Source organism: Henckelia pumila, chromosome 4, assembly GCF_033568475.1.
Source record: "Henckelia pumila isolate YLH828 chromosome 4, ASM3356847v2, whole genome shotgun sequence".
Taxonomy (NCBI): Eukaryota; Viridiplantae; Streptophyta; class Magnoliopsida; order Lamiales; family Gesneriaceae; genus Henckelia; species Henckelia pumila.
In genome coordinates this window covers 61,031,329-61,054,129 of record NC_133123.1, presented here as the reverse complement: position 1 = coordinate 61,054,129, position 22,801 = coordinate 61,031,329, and the positions used below count along the sequence as shown (strand labels likewise).

The window sequence follows — 22,801 nt, the reverse complement described above, 5'->3', positions numbered from 1 at the left end:
TCTGCCGTGAGGACCAGTCTTGGAGGGATTTTCTTGACAAGTGTGTACTCTGAGCATTAGGTTTTGACCTGTGGGATATTGCTAGACTAGTGGATCTAGTCGGTGATTGGATTCTCTTGTGATAGGGGCTATCCATGAGATGGGTGTGTGAATTGTCTGAAACATTGACTCGGGGGTGAGTATTTTTCAGCAATGTTGGTTTCCTTCAGTAATGAATTATATCCAATGCTAAGGATTGTACAGGACTATTTGAGGCGTGAGGAAAGCGTGACTTATGCCAGTGTACACTTGGTGGTGATTCCGGGTGGTACATCATGGTAGGTTACCTCAGTCTTGATTTGTTTCAGTCTTAGCGAGGGATATAATTATCAGGAGCATGTTCAGCAATAGTTGGAATCTTTCGGGCCTGTATTGCGTCTTGTGTTTGGCAAGTCCTAATGATTATCTTGAATGAACATAGACAGTGGATAGTGTGTCTAGACTGTTGCAGGCTTGGCACTAGTAACTACTCGTAGCTATTGTTTGACTCTGTCAGAGATAGATGATTGAATCAGGTGTGATTCTTTTGATTCCCAGTATTTGGTATTAGCGGATGTGTGGCGGTGAAATCATAGATATTGATCGAGCCATGAGAGTTTTTCATTGATCAGTGATTGTCTGATTAGGGTTGATACCGTCAGGCAGAGCGAGAGCCACAGTAGATCGACTTGATCGATCAGATTATTCCAACCGGTGCTGAGTTGGGATATGGTGAATCAGGAAGTACTGGGGATAGTACTATAAGTATAGTATGCTTTGATACAACGATTCAAGTGCATTTAGGGAATTCTTCAGTCGTTGAGGATTTCCAGGAATGTGGGAATCGGGACTTCTGGATTCTGCGGATCACGAAAGTGGTTATAAGTTGGCTCTTGTGATCATAGTTCGTTGGTAGCTTCGCTGAGGTTACTAGTGACGGATTTTGGTCTGAGCATTGCTTCGTGTTAGCAATGATTGACCCAGTTTGCGAAAATGGGATTTAGTGAATGTTCCAGGATTGTCAGTAGACAATTTTTGGGGGACTGTTAGTCGGAGTGTTTTGCTTGGGTGCTTCCAGCAGGTTTTTAAGAGTTGTTCTTGAGAAGCGATTCGACAAGTGCTTATGGATTTTAACGAGCGTTAGCATGTTAGAATCAGTTGTTTCATGGGATGAAACGACAACTAGGACTTGTGTTTTTTAGTCTCGCGGGATTGTTGTCGCTGATGTCTCAGTGTGTTCTGATGTGATGAATCATTAAGAGGTTGATATAGTGGGATCGAGGTGAACCAGTTTGGTTATACCAGTTAACGAGTCAATGATTTTCGTTATCTAGGACAGGATAACCGGAATCGTTTTCGTCGATACTATCTCTAGTGACGAGATAGAGGTAAGCGTTCGATACAGAGTACTAATGCTGAGGATGGTGTTAGTCCATCTGAGAGTTTTAGCAGGATGGTAGTGTATTTCGAGGCGACGACCTCGAAGAGTGCATTAAGACAAGAAATTTTGTACAATGATGTTTCCACATTTGGGGTTAGTATACAGATAGTTTGTCATCTGTTTACTTAGTTGGTGTTCATTGGAAACATTCGTTGGCATCGGGCAGAGTAAGTACTGAAGGTACGTACTATGATGCTAGGAAATTGTCAGGATTTGGTTGTATCCATGGCAGGATGACTAGTGGGATCGAGTAGATGCTATCTACGATAACAAGATTCGGATCAAGGTTGATCGCAATCAGTCTAAGGACTGCAGAAGGTTAGAGTGGTGTGCAGCGATGCGATTGTTTTGCGAGCTGGTGGCCGGTAGTTGCCATTTCTCTTTGCATAAGGTACTGTTTTGGGAATAAATATTTTATCCTTAGTGATAAGGAGTAACTCGGACGAGTTCTTGGAAAGAGATCTCTAGGATTTGACCGAGAGTTGAATCTAGAACGATTGTTTAGCGCTTTGCGATAACATCGAGGGATGCGATGTTAGCGTTAGACTAGTAAAATACAACATGTTGTATCTTGTTTTCTCGTTGGGCAGCGATGGAGTTCGTGCGTGTCTAGAGATAACTAATGACAAGTTACGATCTTAGCAGGAGTGTCATCGCTAAAGATTTGTAGTCAGTGTGGCTGATACAGTCGGAAATTTATATCGATGTGCCATGTCATTTGCGGATAGCAATGGATAACTGATGATAGTCAGTAGTGTTACGCAATTCTAGCAGGATTGCAGATAAAAAGGCAGTGATTTTCAAGGTAATCGTTTAAGGCATACAAGTTTAGAATCAGCGTGGATTCTAGATCGAGTATAAGTTTTGATGTGGTTTAGTGATTAAACAGACCCTGCGGGTTGAGCGAGGTTTGGGGTTGTCGAATGTTATTCGACCAGATGATTCGAACCGGAACTATTAGTGGATTGGACAAGTGGTCTATGTTACGTTCTCAAGGTTTGCCCTAGATTTCGAGGACGAAATCCTTTTAAGGGGGTGGGGGAAGGCGGGGGGGAGACTGTAGTAACCCGTATCCGGAATTAACGATTAATGAGTAGTTAAGTGTGGTCAGGTTTAGATTAAGTAAAACATGATTAATGAAATTTCAGATGGATTAACGAACTTTGAAAATGGATCCAGAACACTCGAAAATGGTCCAGAGAGTCCCAAGACTCGAGTGGGATCGGAGCCGCCGATCCAGGATCGAAGCTTCCGATTTTGGTGAGTTCGGAACCACATCGGAAGCATGACGATCGGAGCTTCCGATCAGCAATCGGAGCTTCCGATCTGTTGTCAGTGACAGGTGTGTGGTTGCATGTAAATGAATTGACGCGTGGAAATCGGAGCCTCCGAAGCAGGAACAGAGCTTCCGATCTGCGGTGTTCGGAGCTTCCGATCGCTGTCTATAAATATAGGTGCGAGGGCTTCATTTCAAAGCGCACCGAGTTCCTCTCCTTCGCCCGCGTGACTCTATTTTAGGGCTTTGAGTACTCTTATTTTAGAGTTGGAGTAGAAAATATATTTTAGCATAGTCAGACAGTGTCTGACATAGTAGCAGAGCGACATCCGAGTAGCGGAGCGGTGCTCGAGGATGTGAAGCTGTAGCAGGGGTGTGCCCCTAGTTGCGGGATAGTCGCCATCAGTGGGCTGGCGACGGACGCAGGTATAGCTATGGCCTCCTTAAAATATTTAGGAGTATGCAATAGATTAGTTAAAGCTTTTAGAGCCTATATTGAATGATGCATGGGTATTTGTATTGTAGAGTTGATGATAGGCTTGGAACTTAGAGTTGGACTGCTAGGAACTGCCTGTAGAAAGGTACGTAAGTACTGACTAAGATCGCCAGCAGATATGTATGCTTATATGTTGCATTTATGTGTTTTCATGTTATTATGGTTATGTGGCACGTGCATATCATCTTGTACAAGTACATCTTTTGAGATGAGCCAGTTAGGGTTACTCAACCCTATTTGGACGTTTTGATGTCAAGTACCCTTTCGACCGATGGGCTTAGCCAGGTAATGGCATCCAGAGGACTCCGTGGTCCGCGTCCAAGATTCAGGAGTGAGTGGTCGCGCACAGTGGTTAGCGACCCCGATGTGACGAGCTCATATCTCAGGCGCTAGTCTGAGTAGTTTGTATACAGTTATCCAAGATATGGATACCCTAGCATTTTTATGCATCATATTTGTATGTTTATCCGTATTTGCGTATTGAGCTTAGAGCTCACGTCCAGTCTTTTCTATGTATCTGGACACCCCATTCGACGGGACAGGTGTAGGTGCAGGATTGAGCATCAGGATTGGAGAGGCCAGTGACCCTTGAAGACAACAAGATTAGCTGTAGGTTTTATTTAAGTTAATTCGATTGGGTTGTATAATCGAATTTGTTTAACCGGTTGTATTCCGCCGGTCTACTTGTATTTAAGTCTTCCGCAACAATTTATTTAATGCATGCTTAATTATGCTCTAAACTCTGATTAGGTAGTGGATCCTGGTCGGATCGCTACAGAAACATTAAACTTTAGTAGAAACAAATTACCAATTTTTTTCTTTTTTTTTAATTTTTATATAAGTAGGAGCGATCGCTTGTTGTTTTACTAAAAACTACAATCAATGGTAATGATGCAACTCAAACATTTTAAACCCTTCAGCAGCTCAAACGTCTTTGTTCGATCTCTCTACCCAATTAATAGGGACAATTATTGCATTCTATACTATATAATAATGCATGAAATTTTAAGAATAACCATTTTGGCCATTTTAATGGACGAACAAAATTAAATATCATTTTTTTTATAGTTCAATAAATTTATTATTTACTACTGACTATCATTTTTCACTTTTATTTTTCAATTTTAAAAAATAAAAAACAGATGCCTTATTTATGCACGTATATGCGGGGATTAGCCCGATTACTAGTATTCAGTGTTCACGCGTATTTTGAAGTTGACCACTACAACACTCACCGACCACAGCCCCGTACGACTAATATTTAATGGCTGTTAATAATTTACTCAAGTATTCTAAGTTCTAACTGAGAGTTTTTATGCTATACTTTTCTAAGGTGTGACACAATATCAACCACAGCTTCTACCATAAAATATAAAATCGAGAGTACGTAGTTTACAAACCATGCACATGCAAACATATAAACATATGTAGAAGACTACTGATCGACAAACTCAAACGAAGATGAGATTTATTCCGAGTTTAACGCTCTCTCAAACACGAACAACAACGCGTTTATGATCGTCTCCTCCAAACTAAAATCGCAATATCTATCCATGGGATTCAATCTTCTTTGGCTCAATAGTGGAAGGTGAATGGGCAAAGCATTATATTTGTAAAAGAATGATCAGAAAATGAATTAAGCAAATTGGTGGAGTAGAATTAAGTTGGTGTTTCTCCGTCACCAGGTCCTTTCAAGCTGTACCTGAAGAGACTCCACCCCCCACCAATTACAGTAGCAATTGGCTTTTGTGCAACACATGTGGATGTTATGTTATAGCTAGCTAGACCTACCTAGGAAATATTAATGAAAGGAACATTCACAAATAATTTTCCATTTAATTTTTTAGAAATTATATATCATGTAGAGAATTTTCGAGACCCCTCCACTTCCCAGTCCCAGTACCAACTTGATCATTAATTACATTAACTCATCATGATGTATAGACGCTAATTTAATATATTATATTATATAGTTGTGGTTTCATATATGGTATTATCAAGTAGTAGTACTGATCAAAACTTGAATTTCCCCATGCATATTAATTTTTTTCCATTAATACACAAATTTTTAGTATATAACATATATATCTCCAAGTTGAAATTGGAATTTTATCTCATAATTGGGAAAAATCCCGGTTCAATCCTAAATGTTTGGACATATTTTCGGTTCAATCCTAAATGTTTGAATGTTCCCGGTTTCGTCCGAAATATTTTTCAAAAATTTTCGGTTCAGTCCTAAATGTTTTTATGTTCCCGGTTTGGTCCCAAATATTTTAAAAAGTCGTCGGTTCAGTCCTAAATGTTTTACGTTCCAGATTTCGTCCTAAATATTTTTCAAAAGTTCTCGATTTGGTACTTCCATCTACAAACAAAGCGTGATAAAAAAAACTTACAAACAAAAGATAAAGTTAAATAAAATAGAAGCTAATAATAATAATAATAATAAATGAACAAGAATTTCTTTCAAATGAAAATATAATATAAATTATGCAAAATAAAATTATAGAATAAAAAATAATTGAACCGTGCAATCTTTTAGTTAAAAACATTATCAATCACAAAAAAATAAATAAATGTTTTAGCAAATAACTAGTATTACTTATTTAAAAAAATATTTGAAATTTTCAACAAATTTTTCAAGAGAAGAATACTTATGGTTAACAATTGAGAAAATATAATGAAGTATTTGATCACCGTTGAAGTAGTGATATGAAATTAAGTTTTATTTAATAGTAAATTTTTTTCAAATATTATTTTTTAAAATATAAAAAGAGTTTTAAAAAGATATATATCTTTTTCCAACCTTCAAATTTTTTCTTAAATATGCAAGCATCATGAATGAGAATATAACAAAATTAATAAAAATGTGAAATAACATCATTAAATTTTAATTCCTCAAGTTTCGTTTATTTTATTTAAGTTTTTTTTGTAGCATCATGAATTTAATATTTTTATTTTGAACATTGTGTAAAATTGATTTAAATTTGGATAAAAACTCTAATAAATTTGTGTTTTATTTACAACTTGTTTAATGTTAAATATATAATAAATAATATAAAACTCAATTATAAATGATATAACACTACGCGATGTTAGTTTTAACACACGAACAAACCGAGAACTTTTGAGAAATATTTAGCACGAAATCGGTAATGTAAAAATATTTAGGACTGAACCGGAAACTTTTGGGAAACATTTAGGTCCAAACCGGTAACGTATTAACATTTAGGACTGAACCGGGAACTTTTGGAAAAGATTTAGAACCAAACCGGTAACATCCAAACATTTAAGACTAAATCGGAAATGTATCCAAATATTTAGGACTGAACCGGGATTTTGCCCCTCATAATTTGATGTCCCATGTTTTACATAAGAAGCCTCCAGTACAAACAACATGACAAGAAGTACGTACTCTATATATATTGATGATCGGTTTCTTGATTAGCATAAAGTAATAAAATTGGAGTCTTGCTAGTTTCCAATTCCAGTGAAAAAAAAAACCATGCACGAAACAAAAACCTTAAGGTTCTAATAATCGTAGAGAAAAAAAAATAAAGAATAAATTCGTAAGCATGCGCGTTGTTCGTGTAGCATAAATCCCACAAACGTTGACGCCCTATTTCCTTTCATGTTCACTCGCATTAATTCTAGCCACAACAAATGCCATGATCCCAATGCTATAAAATCCCCACTAAGCTTTTCTCAATCAACCATTCCATTAATCTCTTCTAACTATACAACTTGTTTTACATTCTAAACCAAGTACCATTTAATTAATCATGCTGCCAAGAAGTCGAACTCTTCCTTCAAGAATCTACAATGGAGTTGTAAGCAATAATTATTTAACCTCATATGGTTTTACAACGTTTTGCGATTCCTCTGATGAATATCGGATTTTTATTTTTATTTTTATTTTTATACGCGTGTTTAAGGTTGAAGAAAGGCATGATATCCGGCATTACCTGCAAGTTGAAGTCCAGCCCAAAGCTCAAAATAGCGAGTCCCAAGCGATGAACCTTCAAGCCACTTACTCCAAGTGCTTCGACGACGATGGTCGCCTCAAGAGAACTGGTTTTTAATCCTCCTTTCTTACTTGTAATATCTTTATAGGCTCGGGTTCAGATCGACTCATTAAGGTAGTGTTTGAGAGAGTTTCTATGAAATAATTTTCAGCTTTTCCTTCACAAAATTTCAACGACACTACCTAAGTCCCATACTTAGATTGCATGTTAAAAGATAAGCAGACAATTACATCTTCCTTAGCTCTAGTACTCCACAAGTGTGATGACACTTATTATCCTATATATGCAGGCAATTTGACAACTGCGACATCACATATTATCACTGCGGTGATCGGTTCGGGGGTGCTTTCGTTGGCGTGGGCAGTTGCGCAACTGGGATGGGTGGCAGGACCTATTATCATGTCGCTATTTGCTTTAGTCAGCCTTTACTCGTCAAATCTCCTATCCATGTGTTACAGGACAGGGGACCCTGTTACTGGGCAGAGAAACTACACGTATATGGATGCTGTGAAGGCTAATTTAGGTCCATCATCACTTCCCTCTCCTTGTATTTTCTTGACTTTTTTTGGTGTGTTAAGTTAATTTGGTGGCACTGATACTTTTAAATGCACACCAGGTGGGAGAAAAGTTCAGGTTTGTGGCTGGATTCAGTATGGGAATCTGTTCGGTGTGGCTATCGGCTACACGATTGCTGCCTCTGCCAGCATGCTGTAAGTTGATGATTGCACATATATAGCTTACAGAAGTTGTGTTTTCACAAGAAAATTATTCGAATAAGAGTAGAGTTGGAGACTTGGGACTCGGTCACTTTGATTTTAAGGCTAGTTCGTTTTGTGTTTGATCCCATTTCTTGTTTACTTATCAAGGGCTATAAAAAGATCAAACTGTTACCACAAGCACCACGCGAAAGACGGATGTCATATGTCGGGCAACGGATACATGATAGCATTCGGAATCATGGAGATTTTATTCTCACAGATACCAGATTTCGACCAAGTATGGTGGCTCTCAATAGTCGCAGCTGTCATGTCCTTCACATACTCTGGTGTAGGTCTCGCTTTAGGCGTCGCCCAAGTCGCAGGTATATGTATAACATTGAATCAAACTAGATAGCACCTTTGAGACAAGAAGCTAAAAGTTCACTGCATCTTTTTGTCAGAAAATAAGAGCTTCAAAGGAAGCCTTACTGGAATCAGCATCGGGGCGGTGATGGATTCCGGAGCAGTGGTTACTTCGATGAATAAGCTATGGAGGAGTTTACAAGCTTTGGGAGCGATTGCGTTCGCGTATTCTTACTCGATGGTCCTCATAGAGATTCAGGACACAATAAAATCTCCACCAGCAGAGCAGAAAACCATGAAGAAAGCAGCTTCCATGAGCATCGCTGTGACAACCATATTCTACATTCTGTGTGGGTGCATGGGCTATGCTGCTTTCGGCGACAAGGCGCCGGGGAATCTTCTCACAGGTTTCGGGTTTTACAATCCATACTGGCTAGTTGACATAGCCAACATAGCTATAGCAGTCCATCTAGTAGGTGCCTACCAGGTAAGAACAAACATCACTCATAACTTCACAATTAACCATTCAGATTTTACTAACTAAATGATGGAAATGCAAAAACTTTAGGTCTACTGCCAGCCCTTGTTTGCATTCGTCGAAAAATGGAGCACGCAAAAATGGAGCAGAAGCAGCTTTGTGACGGCAGAATATGACATACCTATTCCGTTTTGTGGGGTGTATCAGCTGAACTTTTTCCGTTTAACGTGGAGAACCGCGTTTGTCGTCTTCACGACCATCATAGCGATGCTGCTGCCGTTCTTCAACGATGTGGTTGGGATACTCGGAGCTTTAGGATTTTGGCCCCTAACGGTTTATTTTCCTGTGGAGATGTACATTGCTCAGAACAAGATAGGGCGGTGGACGAACCGGTGGATCGGGTTACAGATACTGAGCATGGCTTGTCTTTGTGTTTCTATAGCAGCAGCAGTTGGATCTGTGGCTGGTGTTGTCCTTGATCTTAATACGTATAAGCCCTTCAAAACGAGCTACTGATATACCTGAAACCAGACTTGAATTAATAAATCATGTATTATGAACTTTGTAAGGTAAAACAGAGGGGACATTATAAGTAATGTGACAGTAGGGAATATATGGAGTTTGATTTATGAAGTGATTATTATTCTGAAAATAAAATGCTGGAATATTTTTCAAAGGTTATTGTTCAAATATTTCAACAAACTCTCTGTTTCACACACACATATCATTTGCTATTCATTTTTTTTAATCGAACAGATGTATCATGGGTGTCATGATCTAAAAATATCAAATAATACATGTACTACGAAAATTTATATGTTTTCAGTTCTGTAACATGGACTCAATCATTCTAAAAAGAATATTATAGTGCAAACCACCATATATATACATAATTAATAAACACACACAACAAATTATGACGCGTCCAAATTTTTTTTTTCCACTTTGTCACATGAAAGTAAGCCACAATTAAAGCATGATATATTGTTCACGACTCATTAACTGTTACAGGTTTATATTTTGAATCAATTTGTGGAGGAAAGTGAAATCAAGGGAAGGGGGAATACAATAAAAACTAGCAAGCATAATATTAGTTTATATCAATAAAATGGTTTTTCATATTATAATATTTTTTAATTATATAGAATTGATTTAATTTGAATGAAAGGAAAATAACATTTATATAGTTATGTATTAATGTTAGAAAATCATGTCTCTGAGTTTTGGTGTTTGAAAAACTACTTTGGGCATCAACTAAACAAAAGAGCAGAAAAATAAGAGCTAAAGGAAACCAGTAGACAAAGTCGAGAAGACAATATTCATACAATTGAGGTGCTCCAAACCTCTGTAACTAGATTTTAGAGTGGCTAGAAGTCTCAGTTGTAGGCAGTGGAGTAAGTCCTTAGTCAAAGTCTTCTAGTGATACCTTATGGAAGCACAAGAAGGGGTGAAATAGGACCAGTTGAGTCTCCGAACATCCAAAAATAAATTGTTGTGTTAATTACTTTTTGTTGAACACACACACAACCAGTAGAGCCATTTGATACAAGTTCAATCTTTGAGTTGACCTCATTCCGCACATTCGCACTTTTGTTGGATAACTGATATCGACAATAGACAATGTTGTAAATGGCAGGAGGCGGTGGCGGGGCGATCAGTGACCGCCTTCCGCGTCGGCCGCCTAAGCGGTGCCCAGGCGGTTGAATTTTTTTAACAATTTTTAATAGACAATTATCTATAATCATGCAATGTAATTACAAATAGTCAAAAAATTTTGTGTAATATATGTAATTAAATAATGTTTATGCCTAAAAAAGCTTCATACAATATATACAATCTAAAAAAGTGCAAATAAATATATAAATAAAAACTAACAAGATAATTAAGGTGGTGGTAGACAGCGGCAGCGGCGGAGGGCGGATGGAGGCAGTTTGAGGCAAGTGGTGGCTGATGGTGGAGGATATTTGAAACCAAAAATAAATACAAAAGAAAGAGAAGTTTTTTTTTATTTTTTATTATATCTAAGATTTTTAAAATTGATTGACTTTGAATGGTTTTTAAAATTATTTAACTTTGATAGTTTTGACTGGAATTTTAAAATCATTGACCGCCTCGGCCTCCTCGACCGCTGGATGGCCTCGAACCACCTACAGAGACCGCCTTAGACTAAGACGGGCCGGTCGAGGGCCTTCTATTGCCTAGGCGGATGCCTCGACCGCCATTTAGAGTACTGACAATAGATAAAGGAGAGTTCAGTGGCTCACCCTACTGAATTCACTACTAGAGCAAAATCAGCATTCAACTGATCTCAATTAGTAGAGAACTATCAGTTGGCGGTAGATCATATGCAGTGAGCAGTAGAGGACGATCCTGACAAGTGGTATAAGAGCGAGGTTCCTTTCTCTCTTCTGAACAATACATCAAATGACATCAACCGATCTCCCGATGTTTTCAATTGAAAATTTTGAAGAATGGAGTTAGAGAACACAATTCCATCTTGCAGCTCATAATGATGATATGTGGCAAGTAATGACTGAAGGTCTAATCATTATTGATAAATCAAAAAGTCAATGGACCACTGAAGACAAGATGTTATCCAATCTTGACAATATTTCCAAGAACATATTGTTCAGCACCCTGGATAGCTGCACTTTCAAGAAGATCAAGACTTGTCTTACTGCTAAGGGCATTTGGCAGAAGTTGATCCAGTTATGAGAAGAGAGTGAAGATGCTGAGCAGAACATAAGCCAACTGACCGACTCTACTGATGAACCTTGCTGCTCAGTTACTCCAGCTAGCCCAATTGATGACGATTCAATCATGTGCTTGATGATACATGATGATCAAGCATCTATAAGCACTGATGATGAAAAAGAAATCATCTACTTGCAGGTCAGAACTGATGTAAAAATGGAATCTACCAGTAGGCAGGTACTAGATCAAAACTTAAACAACTTTACACAAGGTGAACTTTTTGATGCATTGCACACAATTACAAATGAGTATCATAGACTTTTTTTTGTCATTTGAGAAAGTCAAAACTAGGCAAAATGATCTGCCAAACACCATGACTGAAAAGTCAATAGACATTATAAATCTAGAGGCATAAATTAGTAAGTTAAAGACTGAGAATGACATGATACAAGTTGAAAATCAGCTGCTTCTATCAGAAAATTTGAAAATTTTTTAGATGTTTAACTCTTGGAACAAGTCTTCAGTCATTTTGACTGAAATGCAAGAACTACAGAGACCAGTTGGAGACGCAACTGGTCTGGGCTATGTTGAACATAAGAGCAGTTCTGAAGTTGATACTCGACCAACACTGGATATGTGCAGAAGGAAATACATTCATTTTGTAAAATCCAGTTTGGTACATGAACAAAGTAGCCCTGGCCCGCAAAATGATAAACCAGTTGAATTTAAGAACAATGGCAGGAAGTTTGGCCTTGGTTATGTGCCAAAGAGCTCTAGTGTAAGGCAAGACTGGAAGACCAGTCGAGCCAAACACGGCTCAATGAGTGACAAGCATAACAAAATATATAACAGAAAGTGCTCTCAAAGAAAATACAGGCAGGCTCATGATGTGGGAAGGGTGAAACAACATGTTAGGATTAATACACATCACCCACAACACATTGCATATGAAGCACATCACCTACACACACCTGTTTATGCACAACCTCGATGGAAAACTGTTAGTGGTCGACCAGTTAGGTTGATCCAAGTATGGGCTCCTAAAGGACTAATCTCTTCTGGACCCAAGTAGGTATGGGGACCATATGATATTTTAATTTGTTTTTATAGGTAACAGGAATTTTAGCAAAGCATTAATTTAGGGGGAATCACAGTTGAAAAGACAGAAGAAGATATGAGCTAAACTAAACCAGTAGTGGATAGCCAGAATGAAGCAGTAGAGCAAAGCTAAACTGATGAATTAAGGTTGAAAAGCAGAACAACAGAAGCAGTAGCATATCAAATATCCAGCTCAGTCAAACCAGTTTGATGAACATCTACAAGGCAAAATTGTAAAGGGAAATTAAGTAAGGGGGAACTTCAGTCGAAGAAGAGATTTAGGGGTATAACAAATAAGAAAGAATGAATAATAGAAGATCAGAAGAAGGGAAAAACATAAATAGGAAGACAACACAGTATACAAATCAAGTTCTTGTTTGAAGACCTCTCAAGCTTATCAATTCAGTTAATCAAAGATTGAGAAGGAATCAGTTTCAGGGGGAAAGAGAGAGAATTAGAGGAAGGAAATGAAGGAATTGGACATAAGTTTGAGTGGACCAGAACAGAAAACCAGAACATTAAAAGCGTATCAGTAGCACAATTTGAAGATCATTTGAAGTATCAAGAGATATCAAGAGCATAATTGAAGATCGGAAGATCAATCGAGCTTTGAAGTTTCGAGATTTTGAAGAAAATTCCAGTAGAATACAAAAAATTATGTGTTTGTCAAAAAGGGGGAAATGAAAAAATGGATTAATTGCTTAGTTTTGTCAAACATAAAAAAGGAGGAAATTTTTAAAAAAATCAAGTATCTGAGTTTCAATGTTTGAAAAACTACTTTGGACATCAACTAAACAAAAGAGCAAAAACAAAATAGCTAAAGGAAACCAGTAGACAAAGTCGAGAAGACAAGAAGAACCGGTATAGTACCACTAGAGCAGATGTAGAAGAGCAGACCAACAGATGCTCTATAGTAGCCCAGTTCCATTTTTACAATATGAATTTGAGTAGTGTGTTTGGAACAAATAAAACATGATTAAGGAATTTTAAGTTTACCAATCGGACCAAGAAATCGGATCCAAAATATCCAAAAATGGTAAATGGGATTATTTTTGGGCTCGGGTGGTTCGGAAGGTCCGAACCCAAGCCTTGTAGAGATTGGTTGTCCGAAGAGATCGGAAGGGGCGAAGGAGTTTGGAAGCTATGGCACGATCGGAACTTCCGAAGTACGATCGGAGCTTCTGATCTTAGTTAGGCATTATCGACGTGTCAATTTGCTCAGACACGCAGGAGATCAGAATGTCCAAAGGTGAGTCCGGAGCTTTCGATCATTTAATTTCTGCAACGTGGCTGCCATGCGAGTTCAGAGCTTTCGAAGTGGAGTTCGGAGCTTCCGAACTCTATCTATAAATATGGAATCCGAGGCTCACATTTAGCTTTCCAATTCACAATTTTTCCCTCTCGTTTCTTGGTTAGTTTAGGGGCTTTTTAGTCATATTTGGCGAGGAACGGGGCCTTGGCGAGGCGTCCAAAAGTCGTAGTGAAGTTGTGCCCAAGTTCTGGGGCATTCGACAACAAAGGGATGACGACGGAAGAAGGTATAACCCTAGATCCTATAAATAGTTTGGGAATATCTATTAGCTTAGTTAAGGCTTTTAGATGTTGTTTAGTGATACAGTAATCTTGTGATTATAGGCTTGGATGAAACGACCCTAACTACTCGCTACTAGACTATAATTAAAATAAAGGAAAATTACGGATTTTTAAAAATTTTGCCATGACCTATTTGTAAAACAAATAAGCCATCAAGACTCAAACAACAATTTAAATAAGGAAAGAAAATTGACTTCAAAACTTAAGTGCGTTAAACATAAACATGCAATCCTAGTAACCACCTCCCGGTTACAGCATAAAGTAAACTAAAGCATTTAAAATTAATTCCAACGATAATCATAAACTTGCAAAAGCGGAAAACGTACTTCAAAACATAAGCTGTAGCACAGAAAATGCACATCCTGGCTATAAATACTACAAGATCTCAAATAATACTTCATTATTACAAATTCGATAACTGTGCGGAAAAACATAAACTAAAAGGAAGCAACGGTCACTGGGCCTTGCACTACCGATGGCCTCATCCCAGTAGATCACGCCCCTCCGTCTCTTCCACAAAATCCTCACCTGCAAACATTCAAGCATAGTGAGTCTAAAGACTCAACAAGCATAACTAGGATAATAACAAGGGTTTAAAATACGTGATGCAAAAACTCAACTTAAACTGTAATATGCATGAAACTAGAAAGATATAGAAATCATGCATTAATGAACTCACACTATGATAAACTTTAACTTTCATAACATTCAACTTAGACTCATGCATAACTGAAAGACTGACATCAATGCAAAACGAGTCAACTAAAATTGTGAAACTTTAACTTTTTAACTTTTCTTTACTTTTTCCTCTTAGAAATCCGATCCCTGATTTGTGACCCTCTGTTTCGATCATGATCATGGCTGCAGTGCACTATGCCGGCAAGACGACGAGATTTCTCCCGACGAACTTAACCCCTCTATGGCAAGGAGACCGAGATGCCTCCCGATCCCACATTGCCCCTCTGTGGCAAGGGTAAACAAGATGTCTCTTGCTCTTTGCCTAACCTCTATAACCTCTTGGTGAGTAGACCGAGGCATCCCCCGGCCTAGCAACACCCCTCTTGTCACAAACAGATCACTTCATTCAAAAATATTTGCTTTCTTTTCCCTTTTCATTTATAAAGACTCAACTCATACATTAAATGGCATGCAAACAAGTAAACTTCCTTTTTCTTTATTAAACTCAAGAACACGTCAAATGCACACGAATAAGCAATCTTTAAGACATGAGACTCGACTCGAAAATGTGAGTTTAAGGTGGATGAGTGGCTGCCCCTAAGTCCAAAGAAGACAACTTACCCAACAAAATCCTCAAACTTGACTTAACTCGAGCAAGTAAACCGAAAAGCCCTTAACTTTGTCATGCCTTATCCAAAACCCGTCCCTCTTGAACCGACACTCAACAAACTCTCCAAATCATCCCAAGGAATAGGTGGTATCATCAAAAGATCAAAAGAGCAAATTTACAAAACACAAAAATCGGACAGCCCCTATTCAAAGGAAAAATCTGCACTTGCACCCAATTTTGAAAAATCCATAACTCACTCAATTCTTATCCGAATCGAGCCCATTTTATATCGACGCGACCAAAACATCATGAACTTTACCATGGAATAGCCTAACCCTGCCCAGACCTCAGCCACGACCCTGCCCTGCCCCGTGAACAGTGCTGCCCTGCACACTCACACACCTCCAATTCCAACAATTCAAACACTTAGCCCACTTTCCTCAACTTATCTCCACACCAAACACCCAAACACCTCAAATAACCTCTCTTAGGACTTTTCCCAAACACTTGGGCTACACTCAATCCACACTTTCACAACACATATCAAGAACATCAAGAATTAACCATCAAAACTCCAAAATGTTGAACAATCAATCAAGACCAATGCAAGACCATTAAATACTTCAACATCAATTAAATTTCAGCCCCTACACATGCAAAATTTCGAAATTTAGGTCCTTATACATTCTGAAAATTCGAATTTTGGCAAGAACATCCATATAAATCCATGTCATTGCACATATACTCAACATTAAATCACATAAACTCAACCCCATAACACATTTAGCAAAATCAGCCCCTTAAATGCCCAAATTCGAAACCCTAACATCACAACATCATGCATTTTCGAAATTATTTCAAGAAGTCTTAAGGGTGGGGGTAGATATTGCTTGAATGTTAGCCCAAAGAAATAGTTACACTTGCCTTCACCAATCTACCAACAAATTTCGAACAAGAAGAGGAGATGAGAGTGGAACTTCAACCAAACACCAAACTAAGCACCTAGGGGAGCTTCTCCGGTGGCTGGGACGGCGGCAGGCGGCGGCGGACGGCGGCTGGGCGGCGGCTGGAGGGGTTGGACGGCTTCTTCAAGGGAGAGGGGAGAAGTGGGCGGCTAGGGCTAGGGTTTGGGAGTTAGGGTTTGTGTCTTGATTTTTTAATTGAAATGTTTTAATGATAGTGTAAATTAAAAGTGTAGTGTATTGTGTGTAGTGTTTTAAAATTTCACTTGTACTAGCAAAAGTACTACTTGTACTATTAAAACTTTATACCACAAACTTTTTGCTATTTTCAAACTTCTAAATTTAAAATTTCAACTCACAACATTTTGATTGAAATTCCACTAACCCGGATTTAATAAAATCCTATTTTATGGAAAATTTAGGAAATAACCCAAGAAAATGATAAAATTTCTTTTTGACCCCTAAAAATTCAAAATTTGCATTTTTGGCCAAAACCCCCCTTTTACCTCTAACTTAAAATCTTAAAATTAAAAATCTTGAAAATAAACCACCGAAGCCCACCGTCGTCGCCTGCCTGGATAAAAATTACTAACTAAACAGTTAAAGGCATTTAATTCAAATAAGTCAAGCAAGGCTAACTTTAACTGAAACTTAAACAATTAACTTCAAGAAATTTAAAATATAAATACTAAAAATAATTTTAGGCATGATTTTCAAATTTTAGAAGTTCTTGGTGCTACAATTCCTCCCTCCCTAATAAGAAATTTCGTCCTCGAAATTAAAACTTACCAAAAAGCTTCGGATATCGAACTCTGATATCTGCTTCTGCTTCCCAAGTGGCCTCTTCATCCGAATGGTTCTGCCATCTCACCTTGATCATTGGAATCGACTTGTTACGGAGTCTTCTCTCCTGTCTATCCAAAATCCGGATGGGCTTCTCCTCATAGGTCAAGTGAGGAGATAGCTGAAGCGGTTCCGAACTAAGCACATGGGATGGGTTCGAGATGTACTTCCTCAACATCGACACATGGAAGACATTATGGATCTTATCAAGGTTAGGCGGCAAGGCCACTCTATAAGCCAGTACCCCTACCCTATCCAAAATCTCGAAGGGCCCTATGAACCTCGGTGCCAACTTCCCTTTCTTTCCAAACCTCATCACACCCTTCATGGGTGCAATACGGATAAAAACATGATCACCCACCGAGAACTCCAAGTCTCTCCTCCGGTGATCAGCATAGCTCTTCTGCCTACTCTGGGCAGTCCTCATCCTATCACGGATCTTAGCCACTACCTCGGTGGTCAACTGAACAATCTCCGGACCAAAGTCTGATCTCTCACCTATCTCATCCCACAACACTGGAGATCTACACTTCCTCCCATATAGTGCCTCGTAGGGAGCCATGCCAATAGTGGACTGAAAACTGTTATTATACGCGAATTCCACTAGTGGTAGTCTCGACTCCCAACTACCTTGAAAATCAATAGCACATGCCCTCAAAAGATCCTCCAAAATCTGAATCACCCTCTCTGACTGGCCATCAGTCTGCGGGTGAAAGGCGGTGCTAAAAAATAGCTTCGTACCCATAGCAGAATGAAGACTCTTCCAAAAAGACGAAGTAAACCGTGGATCTCTATCAGACACTATGGAGACTGGAATACCATGTAGTCTGACTATCTCCCGGATATACAACTCCGCGAACTGAGTCATCGTGAAAGTCATCTTCACCGGTAAAAAGTGAGCCGACTTAGTGAGACGGTCTACAATCACCCAAATGGCATTCGAACCTCTCAATGTCTTCGGCAATCCCACGACAAAATCCATGGAGATATTCTCCTACTTCCACTCCGGAATAGGGAGAGGCTTAAGCAAACCGGCGGGTCTCTGATGCTCCGCCTTAACCTGCTGGCATGTCAGGCATTCTGACACGAATCGGGCAATGTCACTTTTCATGCCTGGCCACCAATAAAGCTGCTGAAGATCCCGATACATCTTCGTACTACCAGGGTGGATTGAGTACGGCGATGTATGTGCCTCTGCCATGATAGTAACTCGCAGAGAATCACCTGCGGGAACCCAAAATCTACCTCTGTACCTCACAATCCCATCTACCACAGCATACAAACCGCTGCCTTTCTCCTCATCTCTCTGTCTCCACTTCCTGATCTGCTCATCAACTGACTGCGCTGCACGGATACGATCAAAAAGTGTAGTCTGCACACTAAGGGAAGACAAACGGGGAGCTCTACCACTCGCATAAAACTCAAGACCATACCTCTGAATCTCAACCTGCAACGGTCTAGACACTGACAAGGAGGTAATCACTGCAGTCTTCCTGCTCAAAGCATCTGCAACCACATTAGCTTTACCAGGGTGGTAGCTAATATTGCAGTCATAGTCCTTCACCAACTCTAACCACCTACGCTGCCTCATATTCAACTCCTTCTGGGTGAAGAAGTACTTGAGGCTTTTGTGGTCTGTGAAGATCTGACTCTTCTCTCCGTAAAGATAGTGTCTCCAAATCTTAAGAGCAAACACTACCGCTGCCAACTCTAAGTCATGAGTAGGGTAGTTCTTCTCGTGCTCCTTCAATTGCCTAGAAGCATAGGCAATAACTCTGTCTCGCTGCATCAGAACTGCTCCCAATCCCAACTTGGAAGCATCAGTATACACCACAAAATCACCTTGCCCGGATGGCATGGTCAACACTGGCGCTGTCGTAAGAGCTTCCTTCAAAGTATCAAAGCTCCTTTGACACTCGGCACTCCAAACAAACTTGGCGTTCTTCTTAGTCAACGCTGTCATAGGCACAACAATGGAGGAAAAACCCTTGATAAATTTTCGGTAAAAACCGGCTAATCCAAGAAAACTGCGAATCTCAGACGCGCTCCTCGGTATAGACCACTCCTTCACTGCTTGAACCTTTGAAGGGTCTACTTCCACACCGCTCTTAGAAATAATATGACCCAAGAAAGCAACTTTCTCCAACCAGAATTCACACTTATCAAACTTGGCCAACAACTTGTGCTCTCGAAGCACCTCAAGAACGGTCCTCAAATGCTGTTCATGCTCCACTCTATCCTTCGAATAAATGAGGATGTCATCGATGAAAACAATGACAAAGCGGTCCAAGTAAGGCTGAAACACGCGGTTCATAAGATCCATGAAAACCGCGGGCGCATTCGTCATCCCAAACGGCATCACAAGGAACTCGTAATGACCGTAACGAGTCCTAAAAGCTGTCTTCGCCACATCTGACTCCTTCACCTTCAACTGGTGATAACCTGAACGAAGATCAATCTTCAAAAAGACGGATGCACCTTGCAATTGATCGAAGAGGTCCTCGATCCTAGGTAATGGGTACTTGTTCTTCACCGTCACTCCGTTCAAACCTCGGTAGTCTATGCACAATCTTAGACTACCGTCCTTCTTCTTAACGAAGAGAACTGGTGCGCCCCATGGGGAGAAACTAGGGCGTATGAATCCCTTGTCAAGCAACTCTTGAATCTGCTCTTTTAACTCCTTCATTTCGGTAGGAGCCAATCTGTACGGTGCCTTGGAGATAGGCACAGTACCGGGAATCAAATCTATAGAGAACTCCACTTCTCTATCGGGCGGAATTCCCACAACACTGCTAGGGAACACATCCTCAAACTCCCTGACGATAGCCACATCAGAAATAACTGGTCGCTCTGGCAGCTCTGTCAAAGATAAACTGGCTAGAAATGACTCGCACCCACTAAGTACAAGCCTCTGAGCTTGCAAAGTAGAAATGACTCGAGTCTTCCTCAAGCTCTTAGCAGCCTCAAACCAAAACGGTTCCTCGCCCTCAGGCCTGACTAGTACTGACCTCTGCTGAAAATCTATCATCACCGCATTCTTCGTCATCCAATCCATCCCAAGAATCAGGTCAAACTCTGGCAAAGGTAGCACTATGAGGTCTGCTACCACTGACTGACCCTGCAAAAGCAATACAAGGTCTCTCACCATGCTCCTGGTGGATAGCTCTTCCCCTGAGGGGATAGTAACTGAGAATCCAACCTCCAATTCCTCGCTCTCAATGCCCCTCTCAAGGGCAAAAGACTCCGATATAAAGGAATGGGTAGCCCCTGAGTCTAATAAGGCCCTCGTGGCTACGCCTGCCACAACAATCCTACCTGCATAGCAGTAGTTACAACGACGAAAGGTTGAAGTTAAAACCACGAGTTCTACTTAGGCTCATTCTAATTCAACAATTCCCAAACAAGATACTATTCATGCTAAACAGTCAAAGGTCCTAAGGCATGCAACAAGTTACTAGAGTAAAACATCAAACAAGCAAAGATTTAGAGTCGCATGCATCAACAAATCTTTAACTGCTCTAACCCAAAAGTTAAGATATTACCTGTGAGAAGAGTAGTGTCTGGGTCGGCCTGCTCGACCTCCATCACGAACACTCTGCCCTGCACGGGCCTCCTCAGCTCTGGACAATGGGTAGACATATGTCCTGGCTTCTTGCACTTGAAGCAAACTCCAGCATCCTTCAAACACTTTCCAAAATGCAAACGATGGCAAAACTGACAAATAGGCTTCTCCCCAGCCTTGGGAGGAACCTGTCTCTGGGCCTGACGCCCCTGCGGTGCCTGCTGTCCCTGCTGTCTCGGGGGCCCATGATACGGCTTCTTGCCGTGCTGCTGCTGCTGAGAGTGGCCCTGATGAGGGAAGGGCCTCTTGCCATGCGCCTCCGCGCTAATATCTCTCAGCGTCTGCTCGGACCTCAAGGCACGCCTCAGTGCTGAAGCATAATCAGATGGCTCAGCCATCAGCACATCCCTACGGATGGTAGGTCGAAGCCCTACAAGAAAGTGCTCCAGCTTCTCTTTCTCATCATCTCCAATCAACGACACGAAATGGCAGCCTCTCTCAAACTTCACCACGAACTGGGCTACCGACAGATCACCCTGCCTCAAGCTCATAAACTCCGTCTTCAAACGGGCTCTCACATCAGCAGTAAAGTACTTCTCAAAGAACAACTTCTTGAACTCAGCCCAAGGTAGAGTAGCTGGGTTCACAATCTTCTCCATACCCTCCCACCAGAGGGCGGCATCATCCTGGAGGAGAAACACAACACATCTCACTCTATCTGGATCTCCCATCTTCATATAGCGAAAGATCACCTCAAGGGAGCGGATCCAACCCTCCGCTATCAACGGATCAGTGGTGCCAGCGAAGTCCTTCGGATTCATCTTCCGAAACTGCTCATAAGTAGTCTCCGATCTAGCAACAGGAGCATCCACATGACGCTCGAGGATACGGGCCAATCCTGCTAGCACCTGCCCTCCTATATCCACCTGCGGCGCCGGTGGAGGCGGTGGAGGCGTAACTGCACGCGGATCATGACGATGAGCCATCTAAACGCATTGAGAAAATCCAACATTCAAATTTCATGCCTTAGAAAATATTTTTACTTCAAATTTAAACTTCTCAATAACTCAAGAAACTAATACATCAAAACTTAAACAGATAGAGACATTAAACTTAAATCTTACAGACTTTGAGGCGAGATCCCCTGAGTTTCAGCAACCGGCAGTAGGCTCAGCCCAAACCAAGACCGTGCTCTGATACCAACTGAAACGACCCTAACTACTCGCTACTAGACTATAATTAAAATAAAGGAAAATTACGGATTTTTAAAAATTTTGCCATGACCTATTTGTAAAACAAATAAGCCATCAAGACTCAAACAGCAATTTAAATAAGGAAAGAAAATTGACTTCAAAACTTAAGTGCGTTAAACATAAACATGCAATCCTAGTAACCACCTCTCGGTTACAGCATAAAGTAAACTAAAGCATTTAAAATTAATTCCAACGATAATCATAAACTTGCAAAAGCGGAAAACGTACTTCAAAACATAAGCTGTAGCACAGGGAATGCACATCCTGGCTATAAATACTACAAGATCTCAAATAATACTTCATTATTACAAATTCGATAACTGTGCGGAAAAACATAAACTAAAAGGAAGCAACGGTCACTGGGCCTTGCACTACCGATGGCCTCATCCCAGTAGATCACGCCCCTCCGTCTCCTCCACAAAATCCTCACCTGCAAACATTCAAGCATAGTGAGTCTAAAGACTCAACAAGCATAACTAGGATAATAACAAGGGTTTAAAATACGTGATGCAAAAACTCAACTTAAACTGTAATATGCATGAAACTAGAAAGATATAGAAATCATGCATTAATGAACTCACACTATGATAAACTTTAACTTTCATAACATTCAACTTAGACTCATGCATAACTGAAAGACTGACATCAATGCAAAACGAGTCAACTAAAATTGTGAAACTTTAATATTTTAACTTTTCTTTACTTTTTCCTCTTAG

The 22,801-nt window shown here is 40.0% G+C and overlaps 1 protein-coding gene across 1 annotated transcript; it reads left to right on the top strand.

Annotated features, from left to right (window-relative positions):
- Positions 1-6,891: 6,891 nt before the first annotated feature.
- Positions 6,892-9,464, top strand: LOC140863360 (amino acid permease 3-like). Its single transcript, XM_073266732.1, has 7 exons — positions 6,892-7,058; positions 7,164-7,302; positions 7,543-7,776; positions 7,870-7,963; positions 8,120-8,334; positions 8,413-8,801; positions 8,883-9,464. Exons 1-7 carry the CDS (start codon positions 7,011-7,013, stop codon positions 9,306-9,308), a joined length of 1,545 nt encoding a protein of 514 aa, XP_073122833.1. The 5' UTR covers positions 6,892-7,010; the 3' UTR covers positions 9,309-9,464.
- The last annotated feature ends 13,337 nt before the right edge of the window (positions 9,465-22,801 follow it).

Excerpts from the sequence above, each read along its gene's own strand:
- LOC140863360 (XM_073266732.1), top strand. The coding sequence starts at position 7,011 with ATGCTGCCAAGAAGTCGAACTCTTCCTTCAAGAATCTACAATGGAGTT. Across the intron at positions 7,303-7,542 it reads TGGTCGCCTCAAGAGAACTG|GCAATTTGACAACTGCGACA; the intron begins GTTTTTAATCCT and ends CTATATATGCAG. Across the intron at positions 8,802-8,882 it reads ATCTAGTAGGTGCCTACCAG|GTCTACTGCCAGCCCTTGTT; the intron begins GTAAGAACAAAC and ends CAAAAACTTTAG.